The 12,779-nt window shown below is 39.9% G+C and overlaps 3 protein-coding genes across 3 annotated transcripts; 2 read left to right on the forward strand and 1 right to left on the reverse strand.

Moving 5' to 3' along the window:
* Positions 1–30: 30 nt before the first annotated feature.
* On the reverse strand, positions 31–3,905 carry lamtor5 (late endosomal/lysosomal adaptor, MAPK and MTOR activator 5). Its single transcript, XM_069525920.1, has 4 exons — positions 3,745–3,905; positions 3,379–3,440; positions 1,407–1,524; positions 31–450 (listed from the first exon to the last, which is right to left on the reverse strand). Exons 1-4 carry the CDS (start codon positions 3,777–3,779, stop codon positions 390–392), a joined length of 276 nt encoding a protein of 91 aa, XP_069382021.1. The 5' UTR covers positions 3,780–3,905; the 3' UTR covers positions 31–389.
* A 1,758-nt stretch (positions 3,906–5,663) lies between these two features.
* prok1 (prokineticin 1) lies at positions 5,664–8,813 on the forward strand. The gene is made up of 3 exons (XM_020089257.2): positions 5,664–5,894; positions 6,891–7,016; positions 7,734–8,813. The coding sequence occupies exons 1-3, from the start codon at positions 5,820–5,822 to the stop codon at positions 7,851–7,853; spliced, it is 321 nt and encodes a 106-aa protein (XP_019944816.1). The 5' UTR covers positions 5,664–5,819; the 3' UTR covers positions 7,854–8,813.
* Positions 8,814–9,772: 959 nt separating this feature from the next.
* On the forward strand, positions 9,773–12,556 carry LOC109630830 (pepsin A). Its single transcript, XM_020089258.2, has 9 exons — positions 9,773–9,862; positions 10,125–10,266; positions 10,413–10,530; positions 10,983–11,101; positions 11,211–11,407; positions 11,505–11,621; positions 11,743–11,887; positions 12,109–12,207; positions 12,302–12,556. Exons 1-9 carry the CDS (start codon positions 9,804–9,806, stop codon positions 12,437–12,439), a joined length of 1,134 nt encoding a protein of 377 aa, XP_019944817.2. The 5' UTR covers positions 9,773–9,803; the 3' UTR covers positions 12,440–12,556.
* The last annotated feature ends 223 nt before the right edge of the window (positions 12,557–12,779 follow it).

The following is a 12,779-nucleotide window of genomic DNA, read 5'->3' on the forward strand; positions in this document are numbered from 1 at the left end:
AATAAATACTTAACAAAGAAGAGGGCAGCACAAAGTCAAGTTAAACTTTATTAAGAGTATTCTGTGCATGACTGACTTGGACTAGAGGACATGGATGCACAAACACGTTACATCAAATAAGACCTGTTCTGCTCACGGCATCAATAAAATATTATTACCAACAGATTGGTGTATGTTCATTTTTTTTTTAATAATAGAGATAATTAACAATCCAGTTTTCAGTAGCTGGTAGAACTTGAGCAAGCACTCTGGTTTAAATACAGCAAACACAGCAGATCAATGGGTAAAGCCCAGACTTCTCTTCATCAGAGCTCATTGAGACGTTGGTTTGATAGTTTGTGTACATGTACATTTGTTTACATTAAAACCCCTGGTGAGCACCCCTGTCCTCAAGATGCTATCTTGTGAACCGCCACTGTGATGGTCCCATGACTCCTCACCAGAATGTTTCTACAAAAAAACAGAATGAAAAGTTAATATATGGTAAGATTAGTGTGAAAAATTTTTTTGCACATGATTAGACTCCAGGTCCAGTGTGTAAGATTTAGGTGAAAGGGAACTATTAGGAGAAATTTAACATAGAATAATCCTCATGATGATTTCAATAGTTAATTTAATCTAAATTGTATGAATTGTAGTTTTCTTTACCCCAGAAAAGGCCCTTTATATTTAAATACTTTATATGTACATGGAGGGGACCCTCTATGGAGGCACCCATGTGTTTTACATTAGTCCAGACTTGACAAACTAAACACCTTTTGAGTTTTTATGACAACTGAAGCTACCACAGGTTCTTTTTCACTTTCAGAAGGGGATTGTGAGGTGAGGGGTGTTCAGCTGCAACATGCAACTTCAACACTAGATATCACAAAATTCTACACACTGAACCGTTAATTTGTAAATTAGATCAAACCAATACTGACACAACTTATTAGTTGAGTAATTTTGTTATGGTATTTAATCATTAATAATCAGAACAGAAAAAGCACACCACCAGCTGAGACTTAATATCTGTCCTGATCATTCATTTTCATTCATATTAATGCTCATTGATTTGCACCTTGTTGACACATGTAGAATAAATCTATCTAAGGTCCATGGTTTAATATGACATCTTCCTCATCTTCATTTATGTTGAAGTATTAAGTATTGTACAAGTGCAGCAGATGATGTTTTACAGCGTCCAGAGGGTGGCAGCATAACCACACAAATGACAAAACACTCCTGTGCCAAGACTTTTGAGCAGAGGCGTTCATTCTTTGATTCTGGATCATTCTCAGCAGCTTTTCTAGATTTACTGAGCTCGACAAGCATTCATCAAAATAACCACAGAAAAAAATGTTGGATTAATGAAAACTGAGAAAACGGAGAACAGGTGCAACAAAAGACAAAAGGTCTGTGCTCACCCTGACTCAGACTCCAGGCACACAGTCGGAGCGTCTGTTGGGTCTCTGGAGAGAGCTGCAGCTTGTTTGGCCAGAACTGACACAACACCGCCATGTTCATCAGACAGCGAGCCGCGGCCTGGTGATTTGTGAAATTTAAAGGAATGTCACAGTGAAATACTTGAGACACATCAATCATAACACAAATATGGATTCAACTTATTAATAACTTGTTATTTACAATTTGTTTATTTCTATTGGAAGCTAATAGCTGCCTTTAACACTTGAGAAGTCAAATCAACATGTTTTTGTCATATTTCTCATTTTACAATTGGGTTTTTGTTGAGACAAAACAAACCAGATCTTATATGAAAATTAGTGTTGATTTCAGTGATGCTGTCTCTCAGATTTTGTTACCTTTAGACAGACCCAGGCTTTATCTGTCCCCCTTGTCTCCCTGGGTTTCTATATTTAAGTATAACTGAGAAATAGCAAAAGTAAACACAATGTTTGTGTCTTTCTTAGTGATAGAGGGATTTTCAGCTTGGTGGCTGCAGTAATCTGGTTGATAAATGTATTTACTTTCAACACAAGTTATCTATACTGCTATTCCAATATTTCAAATACTATTTATACCAACAATAAATCAGGGTTCTATAAAGCAACATAATCAGTCAATTGTGTATGTTTCATGTGTAGAAAACAAGTAGTGAAACATAACTAACTACATTTACAATTTTTCCACCTCTACTTTGCAGATATACAAACTATACTCCACAAATTTAATATGACGAATAATTTTAGATTAAGTTCATCCTGCAGTTTTACTTCAAATAATTTACTTCAACCATTAACAGTTTTTAGTCAAACATAAAGATTGGCCCTTTCCACCTGGCTTTAAATTTAGGTTGCCCCATGATTTTATTTATATTACCTCTGGCAAGGTTGTTTTTTCAACCATGTTTGCTGTTTGCTAGTTTATTTGTGAGCATGTTTGCACAAAAATTGATTTTTGTGCAAACATGCTGGAGGGGTGGGGCCTGGGCCTGAGAAGAACACATTACATTTTGGTGTGGATGTGGATTAAGGCAGGGGGTTCTCGAAGTGGGGTCTTTTTGCCAGGGTCTTGGACAAAAAAGGGGAATCATTTATTTTCACCATATTTTTATCCTTATGTAACACACTGACAGAATGTTTGACTATTTTGAAATTGAAGTCCTTCTTGTAATACAATCTTGTCAAATGGGGGTCTGTTGTATAGATAGTGTACTTTCAAGGATCCTTGAAGTGCAAAAGTTTGAGATCAACTTGATTAAGGGGCAGATCCAGGATTTATGGCAAATAAATCACCTTTTCTTTTATATTTCTACAGTCAGAACTGGTCAATCATGTGCAGGATTAATTGGCCATGGCAGAGTTATGCTCTCTATCAAGTGTCATTCTTTTCAAAGCATTTTTACTGCATTCATATATTTTTAAATTTTCTCTTAAATCTCAAATTTCTCTTGGATTGACTTCCCTTTTATCATGGCACTAACTGTGTCTTTGCATATTCTTCTATTGCTATTGTGCAGTGACTGTAAAGCATGTATGGTCAACACCAGTAGTTTTTAAATGTGCATAACAATTATCTATATCTGAAGTTAGGACTGGGCAATAAAACAATATCACAATATAATTCCAATAAATAGTTATATAACAAAAGTTCAACATATATGGATATAATGCCAATGCATTGTGCAAACAGTGAGGAGGTATAACACATAATTGATCCACCTCAGCTTTGTAAAATGTTGCTTAAAATCACAAATCTATACATTTTACATTTGAATCAGTATTACTAGTATTACTTTTGGGGGATTTGACAGCAGCAAACACAGTTTATTTAAAGCTCAGCCGACAGATTTGACTTCTCCTTCGGTCAGAGGTCAGTTTGGTGAGAAGACATTTCAGAGCTCACACAGAACAAGAATCTGACTCAGTGTTTACTTACAGCCCAGGTTGTGTCCTTGTTGGTCCGTGCAGAGCACACCGACAACTGCTGGGTTCTTCATGCTGCCACACACACACACACACACACACACACACACACACACACACACACACACACACAGAGAGACACACACACAGAGACACACACACACACACACACACACACACACACACACACACACACACACACACACACAGACACACACACACAGAGACAGACAGACAGACAGACACACACACACACACACACACACACACACACACACACACACACACACACACACACACACACACACGGAGAGAAAAGTCGTGTTTAACACCAAACCATCTCACACACGCCCTCACACACAGGCTGGTGTTCACCTACGTGTCATCCAGGTGCTGCTCCAGAGTCGACTCCATCTTTAACACAGGCAGAAACTTCAGAAACAACAAGTTCTGCTCGAAAAGTTCTTCTTGTTGTGGCTCACTGCAGCTTCCTCACAGCTTCCGGCTGCAGTCAGGTGACCATCACATGGTCTACGGGTCCCTATGAGGAGCAAACTGCACGGAGCGCGATTTAATACGAGTTTAAACAAGACGGAGCAAAGTGAGATGTTAGATAGATAGATAGATAGATAGATAGATAGATAGATAGATAGATAGATAGATAGATAGATAGATAGATAGATAGATAGATAGATAGATAGATAGATAGATAGATAGATAGATAGATAGATAGATAGATAGATAGATAGATAGATAGATGGAAAGATGTTCATGTCTTTTCACTAAGAAATGAAATCATGTCTAGAAACAAAAATAAACATTTGTCCCAATCATGACAGAGTAACGATTCAGCATGATAAACACTTTAAACTTTGACCAATGCAATGCAAACTTTACCAATTAGTTTTCTTTATTGTTCATAAAGGTGTTAATACAATCAGTATAAATCAGACAACTTTTATGATGGATTTCGGTAATGTGTTGTTCTTAAAGTCGGCCGCTGGCCAACACCAGTTGGCTCACGTCCCTGCATGATTTCTGCTGCCTGTCCCGACACAGTGAGGCTTCACCGCTCCTGCTGACGGGGCAGAAAAGGCTGAATGTAATTATGTGGCCACTGCATTGGAGGAATCCATCACCTGTGCAGCAGCAGGATACTGTCCCACTGACTAACTCATGGGATACACAGCCCCTCCTCTTTAATTCTTCTCTCTCTTCCTCCCCTTCTCTATCACTCATATTTCTTTTTCCACTGCTTAAATCAGCAGAGCCCGGCCGCCTCCGCTGACAGCCTGCTGCCCATCACTGTCCGAGCATACACGTAGACAAACACACTCATACAGGTGCAGGTTTACACATCTGGCAAAATATCTTCTTCTTCACACACACACACACACACACACACACACACACACACACACACACACACACACACACACACACACACACACACACACAAACAGTAAAACTGCAGATGAGACAAACTGAACCTCAAATAGAAATCGGACTCAGTGTCGATGTATCATCATCCTGCCATACCCAGTATAATGGCTTCCATAATTCAGATATATCGGGACTCATTGTTCATATTCTTGTTTCGATTTAGTGACAATATGGCTTAATAAGTAATGTCAGAGAGTTGAAGCAGGTTCTTCATTTGTTTTCTAATGAAATAAATGTCAAATTTATTTAGACCTGGAAACAAACCAAGTTCTCTTTCATTCAAAATGACCCCATCTGGCATCTTCTGGACAGAGGTAACACATGTTTACATTTATTTCTACGATATGCACTAAAACCATCTTTAACAACATACACCCAACAGAAGTTACAGAGTAGCTTCTGTGACAAAGCAGACTGTGGCCTCAGATGCCTTATTCTCTCAGCATGGGATAACAGGTGATACAGCTAAGGATGACAACAGATGGCAGTACTGGCACACATATCCCTTAATAAAACAAGGAATATCACTTCCCAGCATATAGAAAGGTTTTATTTGAAGCCTGGTCCATGAGTCAGCCTGGGATCATTTCAGTGAACTTGATAAATGGCTGCGAGATTCATTTCACTTCATAGCAATGTCATCAGTTTCTAGTCCATATAATATGTGTGGGTTTGAAATATTCGAGTCATGGAAACTCTGTCAAACCTCACAGCATGTAAGAGGGCTACGGTGACCCTCCATCAGCCATCGTCCTGAAGAGCAAGATGACGAAGCATCTGAGGAGACAGTCAGGGAGGGCGTGGGGAGATCTCAGACATGAGGGGGGGGCGGGTTGGGGTCGGAGTTGGGTAAAGAGAGGGAGAGAGTGTGGCTCCCCCACCCCACCTCTGAGGAGTTCTGGGAAGCTTCATGATTGACTGGAGAGTCGTGGATCCGGAGTGAGGTGGCGGAGAGTGTGTAACAGCAGCTGTTGTCCAGTGTTGCGAGAACCCAGTTCTCCTGTTGCTGTCATGGGCTTCACGGCGGTGCTGCTGTCCCTCCTCCTGGTGTCTCTGAGCTGGTCCAGAGGAGCCATCATCACAGGGGTGAGTGAGGGGTTTCAGACTATGCTGCACAGTCCTGATGTTATTTATTTGATCATATATTATTGTGTAACCACTTTTAAATGAGTGACTAATTACTCTGATGATTAATCTAATTAGATTTTACATTGTTATTGTCATCCCTTTCTATGATTGTTTTCTGTCTTTTCTGTAAAGTTGAATATACTGTGTGTTTTTGCACTGAAATTAAAATGATTTACTTTTGTAATAATGACTTTAACTAACAATTATCTGCATTATTGGATAGTCTGATTGTTATTTGTATAATTAATCAAATAATGAAGTAACATGTAAATAGTCAGAAATTATTGTTTCATGACATGACAAGTTTCCTGCCCCTCAGATGATGCCTTCACACTACTTGTTTTGTCTGACTAACAGTTTAAAACCCACAGATATTACATTTTTGACAATATAAACCAGAGAAAACAGCAGATCTTTACATTTGTGAAGCAGGTGCTGAAAAATGCATTGGGCTTGTGTTCAATCAATGATTGTGTTGACCGATTGATTAACTGACTAATTGTTTCAGTCTATAAAATCGGAAGTGATGTATCCGCACTTAAAGAATCCATAATGAATTTAGATTAAACATTTTTGATTCAAACTTCAAATGTGCATAAACCTTATCGTAATGCAAACAGAACAGCTCACTTTGGTGAATGATTTTGTAAAATCTTGTTACACATGACTGATGAGAAACCACATCCTCCTCCACTTGAAGTCCACTGGACAAACGAGGGGAAATTATCTCAGTCCTCTGATTGATATTCATATGTAAACGGATTATGGAGATGACAGGCAATACATAAAATGACTTTCACTGTACTAACATGAAAGGCCATCTCTATTAGCATAAACAAATTAAATCTTGGCTCCCTGGCATTAAAAAGAACACCCCCTCCTCTCTGTCCCTCTGCCTCTCTTCTTCTTCTCTGTCTACCTGCGCAACATTGTCTGTGTCCGTCTGTGCTGCAGGCCTGTGAGAGAGATGTGCAGTGTGGGTTCGGTCTGTGCTGTGCTGTCAGTCTGTGGCTGAGAGGTCTGAGGATGTGTGCCCCGAGAGGTTTGGAGGGGGAAGAGTGTCATCCCTTCAGCCACAAGGTGGGCAAGAAATGTTGTGTTACTAATCTGCACATATACACGTTTACACACACACGCACACGCACACACACACACACACACACACACACACACACACACACACACACACACACTCTCTCTCCATGATTTCAGAGGACATTTTCTGGAGACTTACTTTAACCTTAACCACAATTACTGCTACGTTAATCCTTACCCTAAACATAAGCGGAAACTTAACCTAATCTTCACCTTGACCTTAAAACATGTCTTAACTTATAATTGTATCATTTACATCATGGGGACTTGTTTTTGTCCCCATTAGGAAACCAAATGTCCCCATAATGTAACTGTGAAAACTAATTTACACACTTACACACACAAGCACACACAATCACACTTACACATACAGACACACACACACACACTCACACACTCACACACCCACACACCCACACAACCACACACCCACACACTTGATCTCTGTGTCAGTGGAAACTGACACAGAAGATATCAACCACTGTCAGAATGCGTGAAGCTTTAGAAAAAGCTGCTGATAAATGCAGAGCCTATTGATCCTCTCCACAGTAATCAGAGCCATGCATCACTCTGATCCGCAGGCGACCACATCCATCTTTGAATTCAAGCGTTTAAAGAACCCCTTTTTAAGACCTGCAGCTCCACCTGTCACTTGGAGAAGGATTTAAACTGTCAGATTATTTTCTTTGCCCCCATTTTCAGGTGCCTTATCCGGGAAAAAGGCAACACCACACCTGCCCCTGTCTCCCCCACCTGGTGTGCACCAGATACGCTGATAGCAAGTATAGATGCACTGAAGACTTCAAAAACATGGACTTTTAACAGACGGCCAAGCATTCAGATGAAGAAAGGCGGAGCAGGAAGAACATCTGAGATGAAGATTGAGAGGGAAGATTTCAACAAGCTGAGGATCAAAAACATATATCTTATCTTCACTGGCTGTAATTCTTCATTTGTGTACTCTATGCACTATAATATATAGTTGGTATATTCTTTTACTGCACACAACAAACACAGGGAAAAGAGACGTTGAGACAGTTTACCCAACTAACAAGAGCCACAGTCGATACGACACTTTTTCCTTAATGACAACACAGATCATTGAATAGCTGTTTGAAACATTTGCTTTTTAGTTTTAACGCTCATGTTATGTTAATTTATCAGAAGAGTAATGTATACATATAATTGTCAATAAAGGTACAATAGCAACATTGTCATGTAATGTGTATTAAGTGTGATGTTTTTTTCCATGTAGCTTGATTAAACATAACGTGCGTAATGGGATGGAAGTATCAAATGGTTTTAATCTCAGACTGATTATGAGGAAGGTCACAATGTGCTTTGACTTCCACCAGCAGACTCATGACCTCCCTATATAACCACACTGATGACCAAAGGCATCTGACACAAACATTTGATCGGTGCAGATGTCACAGGGTTATTCCACCAGAACATTTCCAATGAAAGGTTCAATTTGTTTTACACTGAAATAATTGAGTGAACATAAAGAGCTCAAAAGCTCTTAAAGCTCTAAAATAAAAATGCTGTGATGTGAACTGTGTGAATGTTCTGTACAAGATGGTTTGAAATACACTTTTTCAGATGATGCCGTTTTATCATGCAATTGATGGAAGTGAATACATTTTTAGTGTGAAAAAGTCAAAAAGATATGATTAACCTTCATGATATTATTCTTGTGCATACATTTATTAAATTTACATAAAAACAACGGTGAAACACTTTACATAAATATTTAATTTCAGTACTACTGAATACTTCCCTACAGAGCTATAAAAAGATAATCCAGTAATATAAAACAATAAAGTTAAACAACATCCCCTATTTCTGCCTTTACTTTGTATATGTATGTACACCTTACTTAAAAACTTTAAACTTTATTAGAAAATAATTTGATTAATTTTGTTACATTGTGGTCTTGTCATTAATTTTTAGCAAACAATCACAACTGTGCTTTGACAAATTTTACTGTCAATATTTTAAACCAAATGTTTAATATATATATTAACAACATCAATATTTTATGAAACCAAATGCCACCCAAGGCTATATGGACTCAATTAAATCAAATATATAAAACTTACTTTATAAACATGATATGAAATAATCTAAAAACTGTGATATATAAACAGTTTTTTTGGGGGGTAAATTTCTCAAGAATGTATTTAGCATTTTATAAATCTTGCTCACATTACGAGTCACTCCTCTGTGTCTTTGTTTTGTGTATTGTCATTATCACATAAGCCCTGCCCAAGTAAACACAGCTCACACATTTGGAAACCTGTGGAAATATTTCATATCAGTGTTAAACAAAAGCTTGGACATCAGATCTCCTGATCTACATATCAATGTATGAAGTGCACGCTGCAGGCGATCTGACAAACACTTACCTGCCCTTTGTTGGATAACAAAAGTCAGTTGTTTGACACGTTTCTCTCAACAGTTTAGTTTTTCTCAACTTTCTTCCTCAGTGTTTTCATGATGTTGAGATATCCCTCAACATACACATATTGATACAAACAATAAGCAAATTCCACTTTTCCAAGTTTTACAGTATTTTCCGTTTGTTTAATTGGATATTTGCTTATAGATAAGAAGCCATTTATCACCATATCACAGTTCTAATCTCCTGCTGATAGAGGATATGCAGTTATGAGAAGGGCATTTTGGGAACAACCTTGATACGTTGTATATAAGGGCTGAACTCTGCGACTGGAACTTCACTCCTCTGAGTCCCATAGTAAAGGAACCAACATGATGAAGTGGCTCGTCGTTCTGTCAGCCCTTGTGGCTTTCTCCGAGTGCCTCCATAAGTAAGTCTGACTTGGCTGCTTGAAAAAGCAACCTGTACTTTCTTTTCTCTGACATTTAACACCTGAATAGGCTGGGAGTGTCACAAGGCAATCTCTTCATCTGGTATTCCTGAGGGAAACTCTAAAGGCCATCGTGCTCCATCTTGCTTTCAGCTTTTAAACTTGCACAAAGTAGAGGCTAGAGCTTATTGTCTAACGTGTCCAGCTGTAAAGTGGTGGACATCTGTAAGTTTTGTCGATTCTTTATACACTTTGTTTGTAGGATTCCCCTGATCAAGGGAAAGACTGCCAGGCAAGACCTGCAGGAGAAAGGACTATGGGAGCAGTACAGGAAAGAGTTCCCATACAACCCAATGGCCAAGTTCATCCAGACTGGAACTGAGTCCATGACTAATGATGCTGACGTAAGAAACATTCATTTCACTTTTTCTGCCAGTATGACTGAAGGACATCAACACAATTGTGTAGCACATAGAACACACTTTACAGGCAGTTTGCATCGTGTACTTACCATATTGTCCTGCATATGTGTCTTCTCGTGTCCCTCTAGTTGTCCTACTATGGTGTGATCTCCATCGGCACCCCTCCTCAGTCCTTCAGCGTCATCTTTGACACTGGCTCCTCCAACCTGTGGATCCCCTCAGTCTACTGCTCAAGCCAGGCCTGTGGTGAGTTCCACTGAGATTACAACTGCAGCCCAGGTTGTATAAGTATAAGTTAGCAACTTACTGTATTTTCTAAAATTGTTCTAAAAATGGTATATTTTGAGGAGCTTGTGTTTCATGCTTCTTTATTCTTCCTTTTATTTTACCACTTTTCTTTGACAGCACATGTCATGAGTTACTTTGTGGCTTAATGTTTTAATTATAAATATAATACATTATATATAATAAATTGAATACACACGGCATGGATCAAATGTCCTGGGTGTATGTTAATAATAATAACTAGACTGTGACCAGATCCATTGAAATTATATAAAATTAAAAAATAAAAGTTCTAAATGCGTCATTCACCACTTGCTCTGTAACAGTTTATTAATTCAGTCTGTGAATCACTACATCACTAGAAAGGGTCCAAGTTGCTTGCAAACTTTGAAAAAGCAATTGTTCCTCTTCAGAGAACCACAAGAGATTCAACCCCCAGCAGTCCTCCACCTTCCACTGGGGCAACCGGCCCCTGTCCATCCAGTACGGCACTGGCAGCATGACTGGATATCTGGCCAGTGACACTGTTGAGGTAAACAAACCTTCTGGAACAAAAGGCAGAGAACAGTAAGACTTTGAACAGACAGAAAGCGTCGCCGTGGTCTGTTCAGATGTGACTGACAGCTGTGGTCTTTGTCCAGGTGGGCGGCATCTCTGTGGCCAATCAGGTGTTTGGAATCAGCCAATCAGAGGCTCCCTTCATGGCCCACATGAAGGCTGATGGCATCCTGGGTCTTGCCTTCCAGAGCATCGCCTCCGACAACGTCGTGCCCGTCTTCGATAACATGATCAAGCAGAACCTCGTGTCCCAGCCCCTGTTCTCTGTCTACCTGAGCAGGTGCTTACCGAGACGGGAATCTTCTGGTTTGGGTGTGTCAGTGTTTTACAGGAAATGTAATTCATGTATGACATTTGTTTGTTTTGGAATCCCTCAGCAATAATCAGCAGGGCAGTGAGGTGGTCTTCGGTGGTATCGATGGCAACCACTACACTGGACAAGTCAGCTGGATCCCTCTGACCTCTGCCACCTACTGGCAGATCAAGATGGACAGGTAGGAGGAAATGCATCTGAAATCAGTGACGCAGAGCAAAGTGTTTGATTCCCTATTCACATGCCAACAGAAATGTGCTCTGTCTTGAGTGTAATCCACCTTCTGCTGTCCCCCCCCACAGTGTTACCATCAACGGACAGACTGTGGCCTGCTCCGGAGGCTGCCAGGCCATCATCGACACCGGCACCTCCCTGATCGTTGGCCCAACCAATGACATCAACAACATGAACTCCTGGGTTGGAGCCTCAACCAACCAGTACGGAGAGGTGAGTCACACCATGACACCTCACCATCGACAGAGATTTTCCCTTTTTTCTGAACCCACAGTAAACAGACATGACACGCTCTGACGTCAAAACTCTCTAATAAAAATAATTAAGCAGAACCTCGAGTGCTTGCATCAGCTGGAAAACTGTAAAATAGCAATAAATAAAACTTGTGCTGCTGCACGGTCTCTTCAACTCTGCATGTGATGTTCTTCTCTCAGGCTACAGTGAACTGCCAGAACATCCAGAGAATGCCTGAAGTCACCTTCACTCTCAATGGAAAGGCCTTCACCGTCCCTGCATCTGCCTACGTCTCTCAGGTCAGTTGGGCACTAGCTGAAACAGAAAACTGTTCAACCCTATAATGAAAAGTTGATGGAATTACATATTGTTTTTCCTCCTATCTCACCACAGAGCTACTATGGTTGCAACACTGGCTTTGGCCAGGGCGGCTCTGACCAGCTCTGGATCCTGGGAGACGTCTTCATCAGGGAGTACTACACCATCTTTGATGCCCAGTCTAAGTACATTGGTCTGGCCAAGTCTGTGTAATCAAATGAGACACCTGATGGATTGCCTGTAAATGTCAGGACATGACTGAGCAGGAGACAAAATGGAAAATATAGATGTGTATATGTAGCCTTTGCAATAAAAAGATAGCAACAAAAACTTTCTGTGTGCTTTCCTCTGTATCCATGGTGACTACACCAAAGCTCACAACTGAGTCCTGCAAAACATTGGAAATCTTTGTTCACAGGAGGTTAAGGTAAGAGTGTTGCTCCAAAATGTCACAGGAATAAGAATGAGTTCAGTCTGCTCCCCAGAGAAACCAGATCTTTTTTGTGTAAAGAAAAGAAAAAGAAAAAATGATCTGCAGAATATCAGAGGTCAA

This window comes from Paralichthys olivaceus, chromosome 6 (assembly GCF_024713975.1).
Source record: "Paralichthys olivaceus isolate ysfri-2021 chromosome 6, ASM2471397v2, whole genome shotgun sequence".
Taxonomy (NCBI): Eukaryota; Metazoa; Chordata; class Actinopteri; order Pleuronectiformes; family Paralichthyidae; genus Paralichthys; species Paralichthys olivaceus.

What these genes read in the sequence shown, in the direction of transcription:
- lamtor5 (XM_069525920.1), bottom strand. Translation starts at nt 3,779, where the DNA reads ATGGAGTCGACTCTGGAGCAGCACCTGGATGACAC. An exon ending in GAGCAGCACCTGGATGACAC is followed by an intron (nt 3,441 to 3,744) that starts GTAGGTGAACAC and finishes TGTGTGTGGCAG; the next exon opens with CATGAAGAACCCAGCAGTTG. An exon ending in ACAAGGACACAACCTGGGCT is followed by an intron (nt 1,525 to 3,378) that starts GTAAGTAAACAC and finishes ACAAATCACCAG; the next exon opens with GCCGCGGCTCGCTGTCTGAT.
- prok1 (XM_020089257.2), top strand. Translation starts at nt 5,820, where the DNA reads ATGGGCTTCACGGCGGTGCTGCTGTCCCTCCTCCTGGTGTCTCTGAGC. An exon ending in GAGGAGCCATCATCACAGGG is followed by an intron (nt 5,895 to 6,890) that starts GTGAGTGAGGGG and finishes TCTGTGCTGCAG; the next exon opens with GCCTGTGAGAGAGATGTGCA. An exon ending in GTCATCCCTTCAGCCACAAG is followed by an intron (nt 7,017 to 7,733) that starts GTGGGCAAGAAA and finishes CCCCATTTTCAG; the next exon opens with GTGCCTTATCCGGGAAAAAG.
- LOC109630830 (XM_020089258.2), top strand. Translation starts at nt 9,804, where the DNA reads ATGATGAAGTGGCTCGTCGTTCTGTCAGCCCTTGTGGCTTTCTCCGAG. An exon ending in CCATGACTAATGATGCTGAC is followed by an intron (nt 10,267 to 10,412) that starts GTAAGAAACATT and finishes GTGTCCCTCTAG; the next exon opens with TTGTCCTACTATGGTGTGAT. An exon ending in TTCTCTGTCTACCTGAGCAG is followed by an intron (nt 11,408 to 11,504) that starts GTGCTTACCGAG and finishes GGAATCCCTCAG; the next exon opens with CAATAATCAGCAGGGCAGTG.